The sequence below is a fragment of the Eretmochelys imbricata genome, chromosome 3 (assembly GCF_965152235.1).
Source record: "Eretmochelys imbricata isolate rEreImb1 chromosome 3, rEreImb1.hap1, whole genome shotgun sequence".
Lineage (NCBI taxonomy): Eukaryota > Metazoa > Chordata > Testudines > Cheloniidae > Eretmochelys > Eretmochelys imbricata.
The window spans coordinates 6102570-6120788 of record NC_135574.1 but is presented as its reverse complement, the minus strand read 5'-3'; the positions used below and the strand labels follow the sequence as shown (position 1 = coordinate 6120788).

The 18219-nt window shown below is 51.6% G+C and overlaps 1 protein-coding gene across 5 annotated transcripts in view; it reads left to right on the top strand.

Moving 5' to 3' along the window:
- PTK2B (protein tyrosine kinase 2 beta) overlaps positions 1-16503 on the top strand; it is a 105849-nt gene extending 89346 nt beyond the window's left edge. For 2 of the 5 annotated variants that reach the window (XM_077812315.1, XM_077812316.1), the window contains exons 20-30: positions 246-335; positions 1209-1413; positions 1983-2091; positions 3701-3766; positions 6685-6831; positions 9292-9327; positions 12090-12117; positions 12680-12726; positions 13212-13355; positions 14025-14105; positions 15359-16503. In XM_077812315.1, the coding sequence (XP_077668441.1) occupies positions 246-335; positions 1209-1413; positions 1983-2091; positions 3701-3766; positions 6685-6831; positions 9292-9327; positions 12090-12117; positions 12680-12726; positions 13212-13355; positions 14025-14105; positions 15359-15574 (1169 nt within the window). In that variant the 3' untranslated portion in view covers positions 15575-16503. Of the gene's footprint in view, positions 1-245; positions 336-1208; positions 1414-1982; positions 2092-3700; positions 3767-5315; positions 5442-6684; positions 6832-9291; positions 9328-11877; positions 12214-12679; positions 12727-13211; positions 13356-14024; positions 14106-15358 lie in introns of those variants that run through there. The other 3 variants (XM_077812319.1, XR_013345532.1, XM_077812317.1) reach the window with 3 other exon arrangements.
- Positions 16504-18219: the final 1716 nt, after the last annotated feature.

Genomic DNA, 18219 nt, shown 5'->3' with positions numbered 1-18219 from the left:
AAGCTACTAGGCACTATTACGCAGGGTCAGGTGAAGAAGCTGGAGTAGCAGCGAGGGGCTGCAGGTCAGGACTGAGGAACATTGATAGAGCTGTGTGCGTGTGTGGGGAGCCCAGGACTGGGAGGGAGAGCAGGGGGGCTCTGGACAGGGATTGCGGGACATGGGCAGAGCTGCAGGGTGGGAAGCCCAAAGCTGGAAGAGCAGGGGGGGCTGCAGGTCTGTGACCATTTTCTCTGCTCCCCAAGCTTCCGTGACTCGTCTCCCCATCAAGTGGATGTCGCCAGAGTCTATCAACTTCCGTCGCTTCACGTCCGCCAGTGACGTGTGGATGTTTGGTGAGCGGGACTGTGGATTACGAGAAGGGTGTGGCATGGGGCAAGGAAGGGTCCGGGGCAGTATATCGATCTCAGGCCGGTATCTTTCCCAATTCCCAGGACCAAATCCTGCTCTCAGTTCCCCTGGGGTAAACCCAGAGCCAGTTCAGTGCCGTTATCCTAGAGTTACCCAGCAGAGTGTGTAGCGGGAGCTGGGCAGGGCCCAGGCAGAAAGCAGAGATGTCTTTTGGGGGGGTGGGTGTATTGAAGATCTGCGCAGATTCGGCACAAGAGAAGAGATCCTGTCTCGAGCATGGGGAGACAGCAGGGAAGTAGATGGAATGAAGAGAGCGAATAGTACCCCGGCTCCCCCAGCAAACCCCTCCCCTACTGGCAACTCAACATGCAGCGTGGCTGATAGGAGTTTTGGGGGGCTCAGGACAGTTCTGAGTGGCCAGGAATCCCCATGACAAAGACTCATTGGGCTTCAGAGGCTAAACAGGACTCTCACCCCTCGGGAGGTGTGGTCTGTCTAAGGTACTCGTCTGGCCCCATTTCTATAGTATCTCGGCATCTCCCATTCTTTAATGTGTTTTTCCTCCCACCCCCCTGCGAGGTAGGGCAGGGCTACTACCCCATGGTTCAGATAGCAAACTGAAGCACAGCGAGGCTAAGTGACTTGCCCAGGGTCACACATGGCATCTGTGGCAGAGCAGGGATTTGACCTCAGCTCCCCCAGATGGGGGTCTAATCACTGGTCCATCAGTGCAGCGTGGTGGGAGCTTGCGGCCCTGGTGCCCGTGCCTTGCCCACCCTGCCTGGTGAGTGCTTCCCATCTCCTTGCCATGCCTGCCACCCCTGAGATGTGGTGCTTTGTGTCCCCTGCCCGCCCAGCCGTGTGCATGTGGGAGATCCTGAGCTACGGCAAACAGCCCTTCTTCTGGCTGGAGAACAAAGACGTGATTGCGGTGCTGGAGAAGGGAGATCGCCTCCCCAAGCCTGACCTCTGCCCTCCCATCCTCTACACCCTCATGACGCGCTGCTGGGACTACGACCCCAACGACAGGCCCAAGTTCAAGGAGCTGGTCTGCAGCTTGAGGTAGGCGGCCGGGGGGGATCACGCGGTGCTAATGACCTGGGGCAGCCAGATGGATCAGTCAGGAGGCTCTAGCGACGCTGGTAACTCGGGGAGCTGTGGAGGTTCGCTGCCAGCGGCTGCAGTATCACTGTAGGGCTAGCCAGAGCCCTGCGGTGACTGCTGCCTGCCACCCTGGGTGGGGGGAGTTCTCCAGGGATCTGGTTCTACCCGCGGAGTTCGGTCACCCTGAACCCACCATAGGTGCTGAACCCCGTGGGCCCCACCGATCAGCTCCTCCCCCTCCCTCCCTAACGCCTCCCGCCTGCTGCTGATCAGCTGTTCAGTGACAGGCAGGAGGCGCTGGGAGGGAGAGGGAGGAGCTGGGGCAGGAAGAGGCGAGTAAGGGTGGGACGTGCTCACAACCATTTCCCCGTCTCTCCGCCATGGTCATTGGTTTCCGCATTGGACGCTGTAGCTGGCAGGAACGTTGTTAGGGATGCTGGCATAAGCAAGTCCCGCCAGTGCTGACTGCCTGGCATTTCCCCGGTAGCGGAGAAAGCTGAACTGCTTCCCTTTGCTACTGCCTGTAGTGACATATATCTGATGGAGAAGGACATCGCCAGGGAGCAAGAGAGGAACAATCGCCACCGGCCTCCCAGAATCATGGAGCCAATGTCTTTCCAGGAGCCCCCTCCAAAGGTAAGAAGGGAGCTGAGCAGCGTGTCTATAACAAGCTGCTAGATCCCGCCAGGGCTGTGGAGGGCTGCCACCCCACCACAACCATCCCTATAGTGCACACATCACTCACAGGAGGAGAATGTGGTCTCCTGTAGTGGCTGGTCTGCGTAAGAGGATAACAGTCCACTACACCTGTTACTTAGTGGAATCTCTCCTTTAGCTCAAGAGGCAGAAGCTTATGCTGTTTAGACCTGAAGGACATGGGTTCTGATCCCCCTAATGCATATACATGGGGATCTGGTTTTTCATAGATTCCAAGGCCAGAAGGAACCATTGGGATCATCTGTATGGGCTGTAGAATTTCCCCAAAATATTTCCTACAGCAGATCATTTAGAAAACCGTCCAATCTTGATTTAAAACTTGTCACCGATGGAGACTACCATGACCTTTGTGGTCCATCCCTGCCGTCCACCACGTTTTGAGTTTCCTGCCTTCCCTAGACAGCAAGCTGTTTGGGGCAGAGCGTGTGTTTTCTTATCGGTGTGTGAAGTGACAAGTGCACTTGTGGTGTCAATACACCCTGTTTGCTCGGAGAGAATCCCAGCTGAGGTTAGTAACAGAGAGGAGAAATTCTTTTTTAAAATATATGCATGATTTTTAAGCTAACGCTGTCCCTTTAAATATGAAGTCTAGCATATTATGGGTAAGGCTGCAAGTCTGTCGTGGAGGTCACAGAAGTCACGTGACCTCCCTGACTCTGCAGCGGCTGGTGCGACTGACCCCAGGGCCACCCAAGCAACTCGGGTGGCCCCTGGGCCAGCCGCACCAGCCGCTGCTGGGGCAATCACCCCTCCCCACAGCACCAGCGGCAGTCCTGGGCTGTGTTTCGCCGACCCCCCCCCCACTAGCAGCGATCCCCTGCTGCCCCCTGCCCCAGAGCACCAGCAGTGGTGTCTCCCCCTTCCCCCCCACCCCTGAGTCCCCCTCTCCAGAGCACCCAAGATTTAGTCAGGGCTATATAGTAGAAGTCATGGACAGGTCACAGGCCATGAATTTTTGTTTACTGCCTGTAACCTGTCCTTGGCTTTTACGAAAAATACCCTTGACTAAACATAGCTTTAATAATGGCATATAGTGACTCATAGACCCATGGGGTTAGAAGGGACTGCAAGGTCGTCTAGTCTAACCTCTGTCAAGGTGCTGGATTTGTTGTGTCTCGAATCTAGCAAGATGCATGGTTTTACCTGTCTTAGAGGCAACAGGAGAGGGAATCTAGATACCTGCATGATGCAGGGGGCAGTAACATGTGACAGACCTCAAGTGAAATCCCCTGGAGCATGCTACGTGTTACGCCAGATACACACGTCACCGGCCCAGTCAGATGCAAAGCGTTGCACTCGTGTACCGGGCACCCGTCCACCTCATTGCATTGTGGGACCCACGGACAAAGGGCTGGTATCGTCCTGGTTGGTTTTCCTGACCTGCCTCTTGCTACATTCGTAACGCTTGGCTGACGAGTCCCAGCCTGCGAGTTTGCAGCGAGTAACGCCCAGGGCTGCCAGGAGCCGAGCGCTGTTAACACGGCGACCACTTCACCCTGTGCTTTTCCGTGTCCTTGTCGTCCCACAGCCCAGCAGGCCGAAATACAAGCCGTCTCCCCAGACCAACTTATTAGCGCCCAAGCTGCAGTTCCAGGTAAGGCCTCATGGCTGTTACTGACCAGCCCGAAAGCAGCAAGCTATTGGCTAGCAGAGAACTCCCAGTGCTTGATGGGATGAGACCATTGCATTTCGGTCAGGGGTATAGCTGAAGAGCTACTGTGTGTCGCTTACTCTGAGCCAACTCCTTAGAGCTGCAGAGCACCCGCGGCTCCCCCCGACGTCAGAGCAGGTGCCCGGCGCCTCTTGGGGTTTGGCCCTGTACGGTTCCGAGGGGCCAAGCAGCTCTAACGGGGTGTCTGTTTGTGCCCTGAAACTTAAAGAGAGACTTTCGCCCTGGGGAATGGCATTGACATCGATTGGCTCCCAGCACACACCGATTTTTACATGGGAGGTAGGAGAGAAAAACGGTTTCCAACCTTCTTCCTCCTCTGCTGCTCGCTGAAGGTGTTCGGGTCTTGGAATTCTGCTCTCCTTCAGCGTTGTGTGGGCCCGCTGAACCGGGAGCCGAAGTTGGCTCTCCGCGCCTTGGTCCACCTGCCTGCAATCCTCTCCCAGCAGTGAAGTACAGCGTGTGACATCTTCGCACAAACCGCGCGCCGTATGGGCCTGATTCTGATCCCACACTGGGTTTACGCCAGCAGAGCTCTGCTGATTTCCATGCCGTTTCCTCTGACTTACACCAGTGTAACTGAGATCAGAACAGAACCAGGTGTAGGGCACTTTATGGGAATTAGGGAAGTGGGGTGTAGTGGTTCCAGTGCAGCATCTGGGGGTGGGGGCTCAACATTCCCTTCCTGGCTCTGCCACAGACATGCTGTGTGACCTTGGTGAAGTCATTTTATCTCCCCATGCCTCAGTTTCCCCATCTGTGAAATGATGATCCTGACCTACCTTGCAGAGGGTAGGATTGGGAGAATTAATTGGCTAATCTCTGTAAAGCCCTCTCAGATCCTAAGAAAGAAGGGGCAGGAGAAGGACAAATCTTTATTATCCTGGGAGAGAGGGAATATTATTCCCATTTTACAGATGGGGAAACTGAGGCAGGAAGCGTTTTCACCCACATTTTCAAATTTTGGTGGCCTGTTTTTCTGGGGCACAATTCTATGCCTCAGAGGCCCTGATTGTCAGAGGGTGCTGAGCACCCACAGTCAGTGGGAGCCTGTGGATGTTCAGGAGACTGGAAAGTTAGGCCAGAATATTCAGGCCTGGTCACTCCTGTTGGGACCCTCAATGATTTGGATGCCCGGGGCCTAGGTGACTTGCCCACGGTCTTGGCAGACAGGAGAGTAAAGGCCTGGCGTTCCTGGCTCCCAGATCTGTGCTCAGCCCATTAGGCCCGACCTCCCCTGGTCACTTCACTGCGGGATGAGGCCGGAGAGATACCAAGCTGGCAGGAGGAGAAGGGAATCTCCTATTGAAGGACCACCAGCAGCCACCTTCCCCACACGCCTGCCCCAGTGCGAAGGTCCCTCTCTAAAGCGCTCCCTGCTCTGTTCACTTGCTCTCTCCGCCCCTCTCTGTCTGTTGCTGCTAATTGTCCGTGTCTGGCTCTGGGCCCGGTGCCTCTTGCTCCCCTCAAACAGGTGCCCGAGGGTCTGTGCGCCAGCTCGCCTACGCTCACTAGCCCCATAGAGTGCCAGTCGCCCGCCAGCTCCCTGCACACCCCGCCCCTCAACCGGCACAGCGTCTTCAAGCGCCACAGCATGAGGGTAAGACGGGCCGGCTTGCTTGCCCCCTGGCTTGATCCGAAGGGGGCGTGAAGCGGAGCACTTCGCGGTGAGGTGCAGTGTAAGCCAGCAGGGGGCGCTCTTCCCTCAATCAGTGCTGACCCCCATGCCCCAGCGGGGCACCAGGGGGCCACTGTGTTGCAGGCAGCCGGGGGAGGCGGGGGCTCACTAGGGGGCGCTGTCTCGTGTGACTTTGTTCTTCGCTGTGCTGCAAGGTCTGCTGCTTATACACAAACAATTCCTGGCCCGTCTATGGAGCTGATCCCAAAAGACACTGACCCCTTTAGTGCCGGCCTGGCCCGCGGCCCAGGTGTGTCGCCGTGCGCTGGACCCAGGCAAGCCTGCTGGACGGCACTGGGCAGCACCGTCTCAGTGGCCTGGCGGGCCACCCACGGGGGAAGCGTTAGCTGCAGCGACACTGGCCCCAGGCACATGGGCAGCAGCAGCCGGGGACTTGGGACTGAACTGCTGATGAGCTCAGAAAAGCGCGGTGGCTAGATGTTCCTTAGGCCCTGGTAGCCCTTCTCCGATAGGCTGCCATTGGTTTCATTAAAGGGACTTTCCACAAATGAGCCAAGATGGGCAGGGATGCAACCCTCTGCTCTGGGGGTCCCTAAACCTCTGACTGCCGGAAGCTGGGACTGGAGGACAGGGAATAAATCACTCGATGACTGCCCTGTTCTGTTCATTCCCTCTGGGGCACCTGGCACCAGGCGCTGGCAGAGGACAGGATGCTGGGCTAGATGGACCTTTGGTCTGATCCAGTCTGGCCGGTCTTCTGTTATGTTCTTATGTTAGGGACTGTGTCTTGCCCCGCGTTTGTCTGCACAGAACCTAGCACTGATTGGTGCCTTTGTGAGCTACCACAATACAAATAAATACAATAACCTAGAGTACAGAGCCCAGCTCTCTCGCTGAGTAACCCTGCCATAACAAACCAGCATGGGCAGACCAGCTCTCTCGCTGAGTAACCCTGCCATAACAAACCAGCATGGGCATCCCTGCAATCAGTAACCAGTGTCTATGCATACAATGAAGGAAAATATATTGAAAGAAATAAACACGGTCTTGGTTTCAAGCTTCCAATGGGATGTCAATATGGGCAGAGGGTGGCCCATTGCCTTGGGTTCAGGGCTGAGTTCTCCAGCGGTGCCTGGCTCGTGCGGGAGGTGGGCAGTCCCTAAGCCGTGATTGCCGCAGTCACAGTCCACCCTCTGTCTCAAAGGAGGAGGACTTCCTCAGGCCCACTAGCAGGGAGGAAGCGCAGAAGCTGTGGGAGATGGAGCGGGCCAAGATGCGGCAAACGCTCGACAAGCAGCATAAGCAGATGGTGGAGGATTATCAGTGGCTGAAGCAAGAAGAGAAATCCCTGGTGAGTGGGCCCAGCGGGTTCAGCCGGAGAGCTGGCCAGACATTTTGCAGTGGAACGTTTGTCCATCGGAAAATGCCAATTCGTCATAAGCAAAACGTTGCCCAGGAATGTGTCCAGTTTGAGGAAATTTTGTTCTGAACTGACTTTTCCTTTCAGGGTTTAAAATTGTATTTAATATAATATAAAAGATTTTAAAAAGTCAAAAACCAAACAAAACTTTTGGATCGACCCCAAACAGTTTTTTTTTTTTTTTCCTAATTTAATCCCAAGGGAAATTTTTCTGTTTTTTTGTTTTTGTTCTGTATTGGAACAGAAATGTTTTCGAAATCATGGAATTTCCAGCAACATAGAAAATACGGGTACAGCCCAGTGCTGGTCACTATTAGACCAGCGTATTGCTCTGCTAGGATGCTCCAGTTGTCAGGGCTCTGGGCTGGGACTCTGGAGACCTAGGCACAGCTCCGGCTTTGCAACATACTTCCTTTGGCAATTCACTTAGCGCCTCTGTACGGTGCCTCAGTTTCCCATATGTAGAATGAAGATAGTAGCACTGCACTATCTCCTGGGGTGCTGTGAGGACAAATACATCAAAGACTGTGAAATATTCTTATACTAGAGTAATGAGGGCCATAGAAGTACCTAAGATAGATTTATGGGGTTAAATACATTTTAAAAATACTAATGATCCAATATACTACACTTATAATGGAGCTAGTCTGGAGGTTGGGGCTGTTAGCAGAGAATACTGTACTGTGGTATCTACAGGTGGTTGACATTTTTCTCACACCCTTTTTTGTTTGTTTGTTTGTTTGGTCAAAAAACGGCCTTTTTTTCAAAACCCAAAACTTCTCACGAAAGGTTGTCAAAACTCTGGACCAGGAGTGGCCAACCTCAGCCTGAGAAGGAGCCAGAATTTACCAGTATACATTCGAAAGAGCCACAGTAATACGTCAGCAGCCCCCCATCAGCTCCCCCACCCCGCTCCCAGCACCTCCCGCCCACCGGCAGCCCTGCTGATCAGCGCCTTCCCCTCCCTCCCCGCACCTCCTGATCAGCCGTTTCGTGGCGTGCAGGAGGCTCTGGCGGGAGGGAGAGGAGCGAGGACACGGCAGGCTCAGGGGAGGGGGCGGGAAGGGTGGAGCGGGGGCAGGGCCCGTGGCAGAGCCAGGGGTCGAGCTGCGAGCACCCCCCGGCACATTGGAAAGTTGGTACCTGTAGCTCCAGCCCCGGAGTCGGTGCCTGGACAAGGAGCCGCATGTTAACGTCTGAAGAGCCGCATGGGGCTCCGGGGCCACAGGTTGGCCACCCCTGCTATGGACATTTTCTGTTCTTTACTAAATTTTCCACGTCGTACTTTTTAATCAAAATTTGTACCAAAATTGTTATAGAAATTTTCTGTGTGTGGAAACCCCAGTTTTTGGTAAGAAAACCTGGTTTCTGGGACATGAAAAAGGTCTGTAATGGTTTCGATACGAATCTTGGTTAAAAATATTGTGGAAAATTTCATGGAAAAGTTTTTGAACCCTGGAGTTTGGAAACAACTGTGAATTTTGAAAATTCTTGGAATAGTGTTTTAATCAGCTGTAGTCGTATATTTTTAAAGTAGATACAATGATTGCATTGGTTAATGTGTAGCAGTCGAAGTGTGTGAACATGAAAGATCCCACGGTAAAAACAGGATTAGCTTTGGTTTCCTCCGCTGTGAAACTGGCTGAGTAACACGCTCTGCTATGGAGAATTCGGTATCATCACTAAATGGCTAATGTGTGGTGCTGATCAGATAGTGGTTTTCCTGTCCTGGGAATATGTTCGAGATTTTGAAACTGCTTCTTCTCCTGAACTGGGACGAAAACCTGAAAGCTCAAAATTGCTCATAAACCAAAAATCCGGAAAAAAGAACAGTTTGGGTCAATCAAAATGATGCATTTCAATTTCAACCAGTTTTAGTTAAAAACCTTTTTTACTATAAATTAACTTAAATTTCGAAGCAAAAAGTCATTTTGAACCAAACATGGAACGTTGTGGTTTGAAAATGTTGAAATGGGACATTTTGTCAATTTTGAAACTCTTTTTCTGAACAATTTTTTGAAAAAGGAAATTTGTCACGGCCAGCTCTTTTCTGCTAAAAATTTTGTTTTAGAGGAATCAAAAAATCGCTTAGTCAAAAAATTCCCAACCTGCTCTACTAATATGTTTGTCTGCCCTCTGCTGGGCAGCACTAGAACTGCTCAACTGTGTGTCATGTGCCCTATACTGGTAATGGCTAAAGGAGAGTCTCTCTTAGATCAGGGGCCTGGGAAGATCTTAGTTTGTCCATGAAGTAGATGTGCAGCAAAATGAAAACAGCTCTCAAGTTCCTCGGGGGCCACGTGTCTGTGACAGTCCAATAGCTATAACGTATAAAGATAATTGTTTCACTGGTTCTGTGCTATTCATCATTCTTGTTCTTCTCCATTACAGGACCCTATGGTCTATATGAACAACAATTCTCCTCCAGTGAGTAACACAAAGCGAATTCTGATAGGAGCCAAACTGTCTTCCAGTTGTTACTAGGGCTGTCAATTAATCGCAGTTAACTCACACGATTAACTCAAAAAATTAATCATGATTAATCGCAGGTTTAATCGCACTGTTAAACAATAGAATACCAATTGAACGTTATTAACTATTTTTGGATGTTTTTCTACATTTTCAAATATATTGATTTAAATTGCAACACAGAATACAAAGTGCACAGGGCTCACTTTATATTATTATTTTTATTACAAATATTTGCACTGTAAAAATGATAAACAAAAGAAATAATGTTTTTCCATTCACCTCATACAAGTACTGTAGTGCAATCTCTTTATCCTGAAAGTCCAACTTACAAATGTCAATTTTTTTTGTTACATAACTGCTCTCAAAAACAAAGCAATGTAAAACTTTAGTGCCTACAGGTCCACTCAGTCCTACTTTTTGTTCAGCCAATCTAAGCTCAGACAAACAAGTTTGGTTACATTGACGGGAGATACTGCTGACTGCTTCTTGTTTACAATGTCACCTGAAAGTGAGAACAGACATTCACATGGCACTTTTGTAGCCGGCACTGCAAGGTATTTACGTGCCAGATATGCTAAACATTCACATGCTTCTTCATGCTTCAGCCACCATTCCAGAGGACATTTTCCATGCTGATGAGGCTCATTTAAAAAAAAATGTGTTAATTAATTTTGACTGAACTCCTTAGGGGAGAATTGTACGTCTCCTGCTCTGTTTTACCCGCATTCTGCCATATATTTCATATTATAGCAGTCTCGGATGATGACCCAGCATGTTGTTCGTTTTAAGAACACTTTCACTGCAAATTTGACAAAACGCAGAGAAGGTACCAATGTGAGATTTCTAAAGATAGCAACAGCCCTCGACCCAAGGTTTAAGAATCTGAAGTGCCTTCCAAAATCTGAGAGGGATGCGGTGTGGACCATGCTTTCAGAAGTCTTAAAATAGCAACATTCTGATGCGGAAACTACAGACCCCGAACCATCAAAAAAGAAAATCCACCTTCTGCTGGTGGCATCTGACACAGATGATGAAAATGAACATGTGTCAGTCCGCTCTGCTTTGGGTTGTTATCGAGCAGAACCCATCATCAGCATGGACGCATGTCCTCTGGAATGGTGGTTGAAGATGAAGGAACATATGAATCTTTACCTCATCTGGCACATAAATATCTTGCGAGGCCAGCTACAACAGTGCCATGCAAACTCCAGTTCTCAATTTCAGGTGACATTGTAAACAAGAAGCGGGGAGCATTATCTCCTGCAAATGTAAACAAACTTGTTTTTCTTAGCGATTGGCTGAAGAAGAAGAAGGACTGAGTGGACTTGTAGGCACTAAAGTTTTACATTGCTTTGTTTTATTGTTTTATTTTTGAATGCAGTTATTTTTTGTACATAAGTCTACATTTCTAAGTTCAATTTTCATGAAAAAGAGATTGCATTACAGTACTTGTATGAAGTGAATTGAAAAGACAGCACAAATATTTGTAACCAAAAATAAATATAAAGTGAGCACTGTACACTTTTTATTCTATGTTGTAACTGAAATCAATATATTTGAAAATGTAGAAAGCATCTAAAATATTTAAATAAATGGTATTCTATTATTGTTAAATAGTGTGATTAATCACAATTAATTTTTTTAATCGCTTGACAGCCCTAGTTATTCCATGTCTCACTGGGTTATTGAAATGCCTTTTTAATCCCTGTTTGGAACTAAGAACCTGGGATGAAAGGTGCTTTCAGAGACTCAGAAATGTGAGCGGGACTTGGCTGGTCCATGCGTTGGACTAGAGGGGACATCTCTCTGTTCCAGTGGTTAGGGCACTAGCCTATGACCTGGTAGGTCTTCATTCATTTCCCTGCTCCGCCACAGACTTCCTGTGTGACCTTTGGCAAGCCACTTAGCCTCCCAGGCCTCAGTTTCCCATCTGTACAATAGGGATAATTGTAGAATCATGGAAGCGTAGGACTGGAAGGGACCTCGAGCGGTCATCTAGTCCAGTCCCCTGCACTCATGGCAGGACTAAGTATTATCTAGACCATCCCTGACAGGTGGACAGGACAATAGCCCTTATCCCATCCCGAACCATGACTCCCCATCCTTGGTGTTTACATCCTTGCCATGCTCCTAGACAGCCAGACTCTCCCTCCGCCCCCCAGTCACGGCTCAGCCTAGCTAGACGTACCTTGCTCGGAGGCCTTTCCCTGGTAAGCAAGTTCCTCCAGCCCCTTGACCGTTACTGTTGATCTTCTCTGACTTGCTTCCCCAACTGAACAATGCAAATTACAGTAAAACCTCCACTAGCTGACCCTCAGTTCTCTGGGAGGCTGGACTTGCTCTTGGCACCCAGCCACGTGCGAACTGGTGCGGAAAAGTCCCTCCGTTCTACAGAGCCTGGAGGCTGGGTCTGAACCCAGCACCTCTGACCTCTGGGCGTGTTTGGGATCTGGATTCCGATCTTGCAAATGGCCCCTCTTCCTAACGATCCCAATGCCCCCTCAGACTTCGTTCAGAAGGGGGCGCTAGGTGCAACTTGTCCAGCTGGAGCCCATGTCTGCTTGGAACCTCGGGGATCTGAATGAGCCTGGGGCCCGCCTGATACTCCGACCATGGAGATTGCGTCTGTGCCTTGGAGGTGGCTCCAGCTCGCGCCCTCCCTCATTTCAGGTTTTCAGGACCTAGGTTGATTGACGACGTTTCTCGTTTCTTTGCAGCTGCACTCGGAGAAGGAGACTGACTACAGTGAGTGCCCGTTCCAGACTGTCCCATCCTCCTCCCGCGTAGGGGTGGGGTTTCTGGCGGCAGCTGTTCCGGCTGCACATGCAGCTCTCATTCAGACACATTGTTTAATCCTTTTTTCGAGGCGGGGGGAGCTTTCTAAGTTGTTTGTCTATATAATATCCTGAGCCAGGGAGTTCCACTGGTTCACACACGGTGCCAAACCAGTGTTGGGGGTTGAACCTATTTAAAGGTCAAGACAACAGTGCCTGTTAACCCAGACTGTGAGCTCTGTGGGGGTGGGAGGATGTACCTGTCCAAGAGGCTAGATACGTACTCGGGCGGCTAGCCCTTCCTGCTGCTCCCTTGCGGCTACACTCTGTTTTTAGCACATTAGGTCGATCAGAGCTCTCATGGGCATGTCTGCTTGAGCTGGAAGTTACACCGGGCAGCTCGAAGTGTAGACAGGCCCCATATGTGCCCGCAGGGCATGGCACGGTGAGGCCTGACTGGGATCTCCGAGGGTGATGGCAATAGAAATAACAAAGGGAACAACAATTCTTCTTTTCTTTCACGCATGGTTCAGCCGAGTTTACAGGCCCACCCCAGAAGCCTCCAAGGCTGGGAGCTCAGGTATGTGGTGAAAATGAACCAGGCTGAGTTTCTCCCTCCTGGCCTGCATCTGTCCCTTCTCTTCCGCTTTGAAGCCAGCCCCAGCCCCCTACTTGGCCCTAGCTATTCAGGGCCCCCTGGAGGGAGGGAGGGAGGGATGGCTCGTGGTCATAGCGCTCTGCCCATTGTCCCTTTAGTTCGGACCTGAGCCTGGAGTCGGGTGCAGCGATTAGAGGTCTGATGCTACGCCCCCATGCCCTGCTTCGGCAATGGAAGCATTGACCCTCCGCCCAGCTGTTGGTGGGTCTGCACGCACCATGATGCTATCAGCTGCCTGGCCGATAGGCAGTCCACCCCGGGGCAGCTGAACCCACTCCCTGTGGGCGCAGAAGGGCCTGCGTCATGCGCGGCTACTGGCCTTTCTCCTCGGGGCTTCCTTCTGAAGCCTTTGGCGAGCCGGCCCTGCGGGCAAGCCAATCATGTTTCCTCTCCTGGTTTCTTGGCAGTCGATCCAGCCGGCCCCCACTGCCAACCTGGACCGGACGGACGACACGGTGTACAGTAATGTCATGGAGCTGGTGAAGGCGGTGCTGCAGCTCAAGAATGAGATCTGCCAGCTGCCCCCGGAGGGGTACATCATTGTGGTGAAGGTAAAGCACGCAGGGTGTGTGAGGGGCGAGGAGGTAGGCAACCAAGGCTGCCTCCTGGGAAGACTGGCAAGGACTAAGACACATCCTAGATTCACAGATCCTAAAGCCAGAAGGGACCATTGTGATCACCTCGTCTGACCTGCCGTATAACACGGGACAGAGACCTGCCCCACAGCAACTCCCAGGGCAGAGCTTTTAAAAAAACAGTCCATCTTGATTTAAAAATCGTCAGTGACGGAGAATCCACCACGACCCTTGGAAAACTGCTCCAGTGGTTAATTACTCTCGTTAGTACAAATTGACACCTCGTTTCCAATCTGAATTTGTCTAGTTTCAACTTCCAGCCATTGGATCATGTTAGCCCTTTCTGTGCTCATGTCATATTTCCCAAGATGCACCTCTCCCCGGTGGTGGCCTTGAGCCAAGATCGGGGAACATTTTGCCAGGTTGCACCTCTCCCCGGTGCTGGTCTTGACCCAAGAGCGGGGAACATTTCCCAAGATGCATCTCTCCCCAGTGGTGGTGTTGACCCGAGAGCGGGGAACATTTCCCAGCGTGCATCTTTCTGCAGCAGCCCTCCTGAGCCAAGACAGGCCCAGGTCATCACTAAGAATGAAGCCTTTTGCCGAAGCCAGAGACACTTTTCACGCTACCTTTCCCCCTTCACAGAACGTGGGCCTGTCCCTTCGGAAGCTGATCAGCAGCGTGGACGAGATCCTGCCAGCTCTGCCCATGGCATCGCGCACAGAGGTAAGGGCTCCTGTGCCCCCTACTGCCGGGGGAGAGCCGTTGGGTGGGACAGCCCCTGCCTTTGGGGTAACGGATGATCCCAGCACATGGTCTCTCCCCACCCCCAGCTCCCTGCCCGCACATCCTGGGAGCAGATCCCAGTTTGCAGATGTTAGTGCTTTCAGGGCTCACACAGAACAAGGGACCTTCCCCACCTGCCCCCCTCCCAGAGGGTCCTTTGTTCTCGCCGGAGTCAATCCCCTGCACGCTACGTCTACCAGCCAGGGTGACAATACAGGCCTGGCTCTAAAGAAACCCAGCGACACCCACAAGGGCTCACCAGGGGCCATACAGAGTTGATTAGAGAATTCCTTGAGCCACTATTTATTAGTGCCAGGTGACTGCTCATCCCACATGGAGGGAGGCGGGTTTTTAATGTATTTCCAGCTTCCCTTGCAATGCTGCAGCCGGCTCCGAATGTGCCAAAATCATGAGTCAGGCCACCCCAAGTCAGGGGATCAACAGCAGCACAAAGGGTTTCTTTTTCTTTGACTGCTGCTCTCTGAGCCGTAAGGAGGCGCATTTTCCAACTTTTTTCTCCTAGAAAAGCTGGAAACGCGGTGTTTTTTGGTCCAGGACAGCTGAGAGGCCTGGCCAATCACATGACTCGAGGAGCTGGGGCTTTAAGAAAATCATCAAACATTGCAAGGCTCGTGATTAAAATCAGGAGAGTTGGCCACACAATGTAGCAGCATTAGCCAGCAGTGAATGGGGTCCTCTTAGTGGATTTCACTGTCCAAAGGGAGTGGGTTGCAAACCGAAGGCCTGGCAGGTGAAGAGGGCATTAGATGGTCAGGACCACTGGTAAATCCAAGGATGCGGCTTCAACAGGGAACACCTATGTTTTGCTGGTAAATCCTGCGTGCGTCTTCCCCCGGGCGAGGCAGGTTGGAAAAGAGACAGGGCTTGGGTGTAATGAATGTAAAGGGGATTCTTGACTGAGGCTGTTGGACATAGACAGACCCTGTGGTTGTCTCTCACACTCAGTGACTTGCGCAGACTTTGCTGCCTAATGACATCACAGGGTCTTCTTAAATCCTGGCCTGGATGAGGCTGCCTTGGAAGAAACTAATGACCACACGGACTGCGGTCATCCCTGAATCACGCACATAAACGAGTCTGCGCATAGCTGAGTAACTCCATTAGCTGGCAGCAGTGGTAGGCTGTTATCCCCTATGTGCTCCGGCCACTACGTGTGTGTTTTGTGTTGGCAGATTGAGGGCACCCAGAAGCTGCTGAACAAGGACCTGGCCGAGCTGATCAACAAGATGCGCCTGGCGCAGCAGAATGCCGTCACCTCGCTGAGCGAGGAGTGCAAGCGGCAGATGCTGACGGCCTCCCACACCCTGGCCGTGGATGCCAAGAACCTGCTGGACGCTGTGGACCAGGCTAAGGTCCAAGCCAACCTGGTGAAGCTCGCTCTGGAGTGAGAGAGAGAGAGAGAGAAAGACACGCTGCTGGTGGAGACGGGAGAGGAATCTGCTCCAGAAGGCCCGGCTTTAAATATCTCCTCCAGCCTCGATGTTCCGCCCCCCCTCCCTGCAATCGCTCGTGTCTTGTATATTGTCGTGTCAGTCTTCTGAGTACAGGGTGGAGACGCTCCTGGCTCCTCCCCCTTACAGGGCATGGTTGTGGGGAACTCACTGTCTTCCTGTGTCCCATAGAGTGTGCTGCTGGGGTTGATTCTGCACACACAAGACACTGGACGGGTGGGGAGAATGGTGGGGACAAACCAGCGAAATCACCCAGCCACCTGCCAGTCCCAGCCCTGCCAGGGAGCTTTCATATCAATTCTACTTCCATAGTACCCTCTGAGTTGACAGGAGACTGGTGAATTTCACAGGTGCAGGTGGCTTTTCGGTTCACTCTTTCCCTTGTTACATTTGTAGGCATTGGGAGACTAGGGCGTTTGGACGTTGCTGGCTGAGACCCGGGTGTTAGACACCCGGCGCTCTGGAAATGTTCCACTGAGCCATGAAGAGACTGTTTATTTTCTTGTACATTGTATAGAAGAGTTTATTTAATGACCGTGCGTGATCTGTGTGCATCTCTGGAACCTATCTGCTCACCCCCCTCCCCGTCTGCAGCTGGAATGCACCGATCCCAGAGCATGGACAGCGCCGAATTGTAGCCTTCGTTCTGACGTTTAAAAACACAAACCAGCCCCGAGGACGGTATTTCTGATCTTTGCTTCTCTGTAAGATTCTGCGGGGGTGGGGGGGAAGAACAACAAAGCAACAACAACAACAAAAATCTTTCTATCTGGTTTGTGGGTGAATTCAAAATTGTACTGTTTGGCTGTGGCCATTAATTCCCATGAAGCTGTTTATTCTGGTTGAGATAAATGATGTACAAAGTTTGATTGTGCCTTTGCTTTTCTGTGGTGTGTGAGTTAGGGACTCTATATGGCTGCGGGTGGGGCTTGCAAGAACCCTTTTGTTCCTCCTCCCCCTCTCAAATGGCCCCTTGTGGCTGCAAAAGCTCTCGGGGTGCTAGACACAAGATCAAGGGTATTCTTTATGGGCAGGCATCAAAGGCCCTGGAGCATGAGGGTTATTTGAAGCTCGAGGCTCAGCCTGGGCTGGACATCTTCCAGGTTTTCTTGCGATGTTTCTCTTGCTCAGACGGACCATACTGTGAGGACAGGTCAGCTGGAACGTCAAGTCCGAGGACTCATGAAAACGGAGAACGCTCCCATAACAAAATTGGTTCTGTTTATCTCTTGAGGGCTAAATGGGAGGCCAGTTACAGCCGCTGTGGGGTTTGCTTCTTGTAGTGACTTCACGGGTGCAAAACATTCTATTTGATACCCCCCCCACTCCCCCATCCACACACACTTCTCTACATAGCCATTCACACACTCCTATATACCCATCCCCCCTACTTACAAAGCTATACCTGAGTGAAACAGATTCAAACCCAGACCCACCTACCCCCCTCCCTGGCCTTCTACACACATCCACTCAGACGCATCCACACACGCACACACACCTTTATCCTCCTATCCGGAAACACGAATGTCCCGCCACAGACTCCTGCCTGCCGTACGGCCCTGCCCCTATAAATGCTAAAGCCCGTGTTTGAAAAAGGCACCCCAGCTCGCTAGTCCGCTCCTGTGCCCCGGCTCCATTTTGCCGATCGTTCTGCGTCCTGGTCCATTCATTCAAAGCGTCCCAGCTGAAAATGGCCTCCGTCCCGTCTCCTCGCTAGGCCAGCCCCCAGGGCCATCGCACGTGGCCGCAGCAGCAGGGGTCTGTTGGAAAGCTGCTGCTCGTAAGGGTGCTTCAGATGTACGTGGCCAGGCTGGGTCGACTGAAGGCCAAAACAGTCATGTTGGAATGAGGGGGGTGGGGGGCACGTTTATGGGTGACAGTCCAGCCTCCCCGGAAGATAATACTGCACATCTCTGGGAGGTCACCTTGACGTTCGAGAGCCATGGAATCGTGAGGGCTGACGGGACCATTATTACTTATTATGTGTATCACTGTAGGAGCCCCAGGACCTTCTCGTGCGAGGTGCTGTCCAAACACAGAACGCCTAGTCGATGTCTTGCAGAGCTCAGGGGCAGTGTTGGCCAACCCTCAAGCATTCCAAAAGCATATCCCTGCCCCCAATCCTGAGATCGCTTTAACACTCATGAGATTTTTTTTAAAGATAATAAACGGGGCGGGGGGGTCTTTTTCTCTGCTTTCAGGTTGCACTTGCTTCACAATTTCAAGCTCTCTAGGAGGGCTGGCAATTTCCTTTAGTTTTGGATAGAAAGCTGGGGGTGTCTCATACAGCCTCTTGTGTCCAGCAGCTGGGGATTAAATAGAACACCAAATACCCCAATAGCTGGCAACACTGGGAAATCAAGTCCTTCCTGCATCCAGCCCATATCTTACAGTTGGGCTAGAATGTAGCTATATATATTTAAAGAAAAAACAGACATCCAAATTTAAGGGCCTGTTGTTTATACATCCACAACCAGGCCTTCCCTGGGACTGGAAGTGTGGACCCTCAGCACCACAAGCCAGGATCATGCCACTCGGTCACCACACTAATGCCTGCCTAGTGATCGTCCCTTCTACAGTGA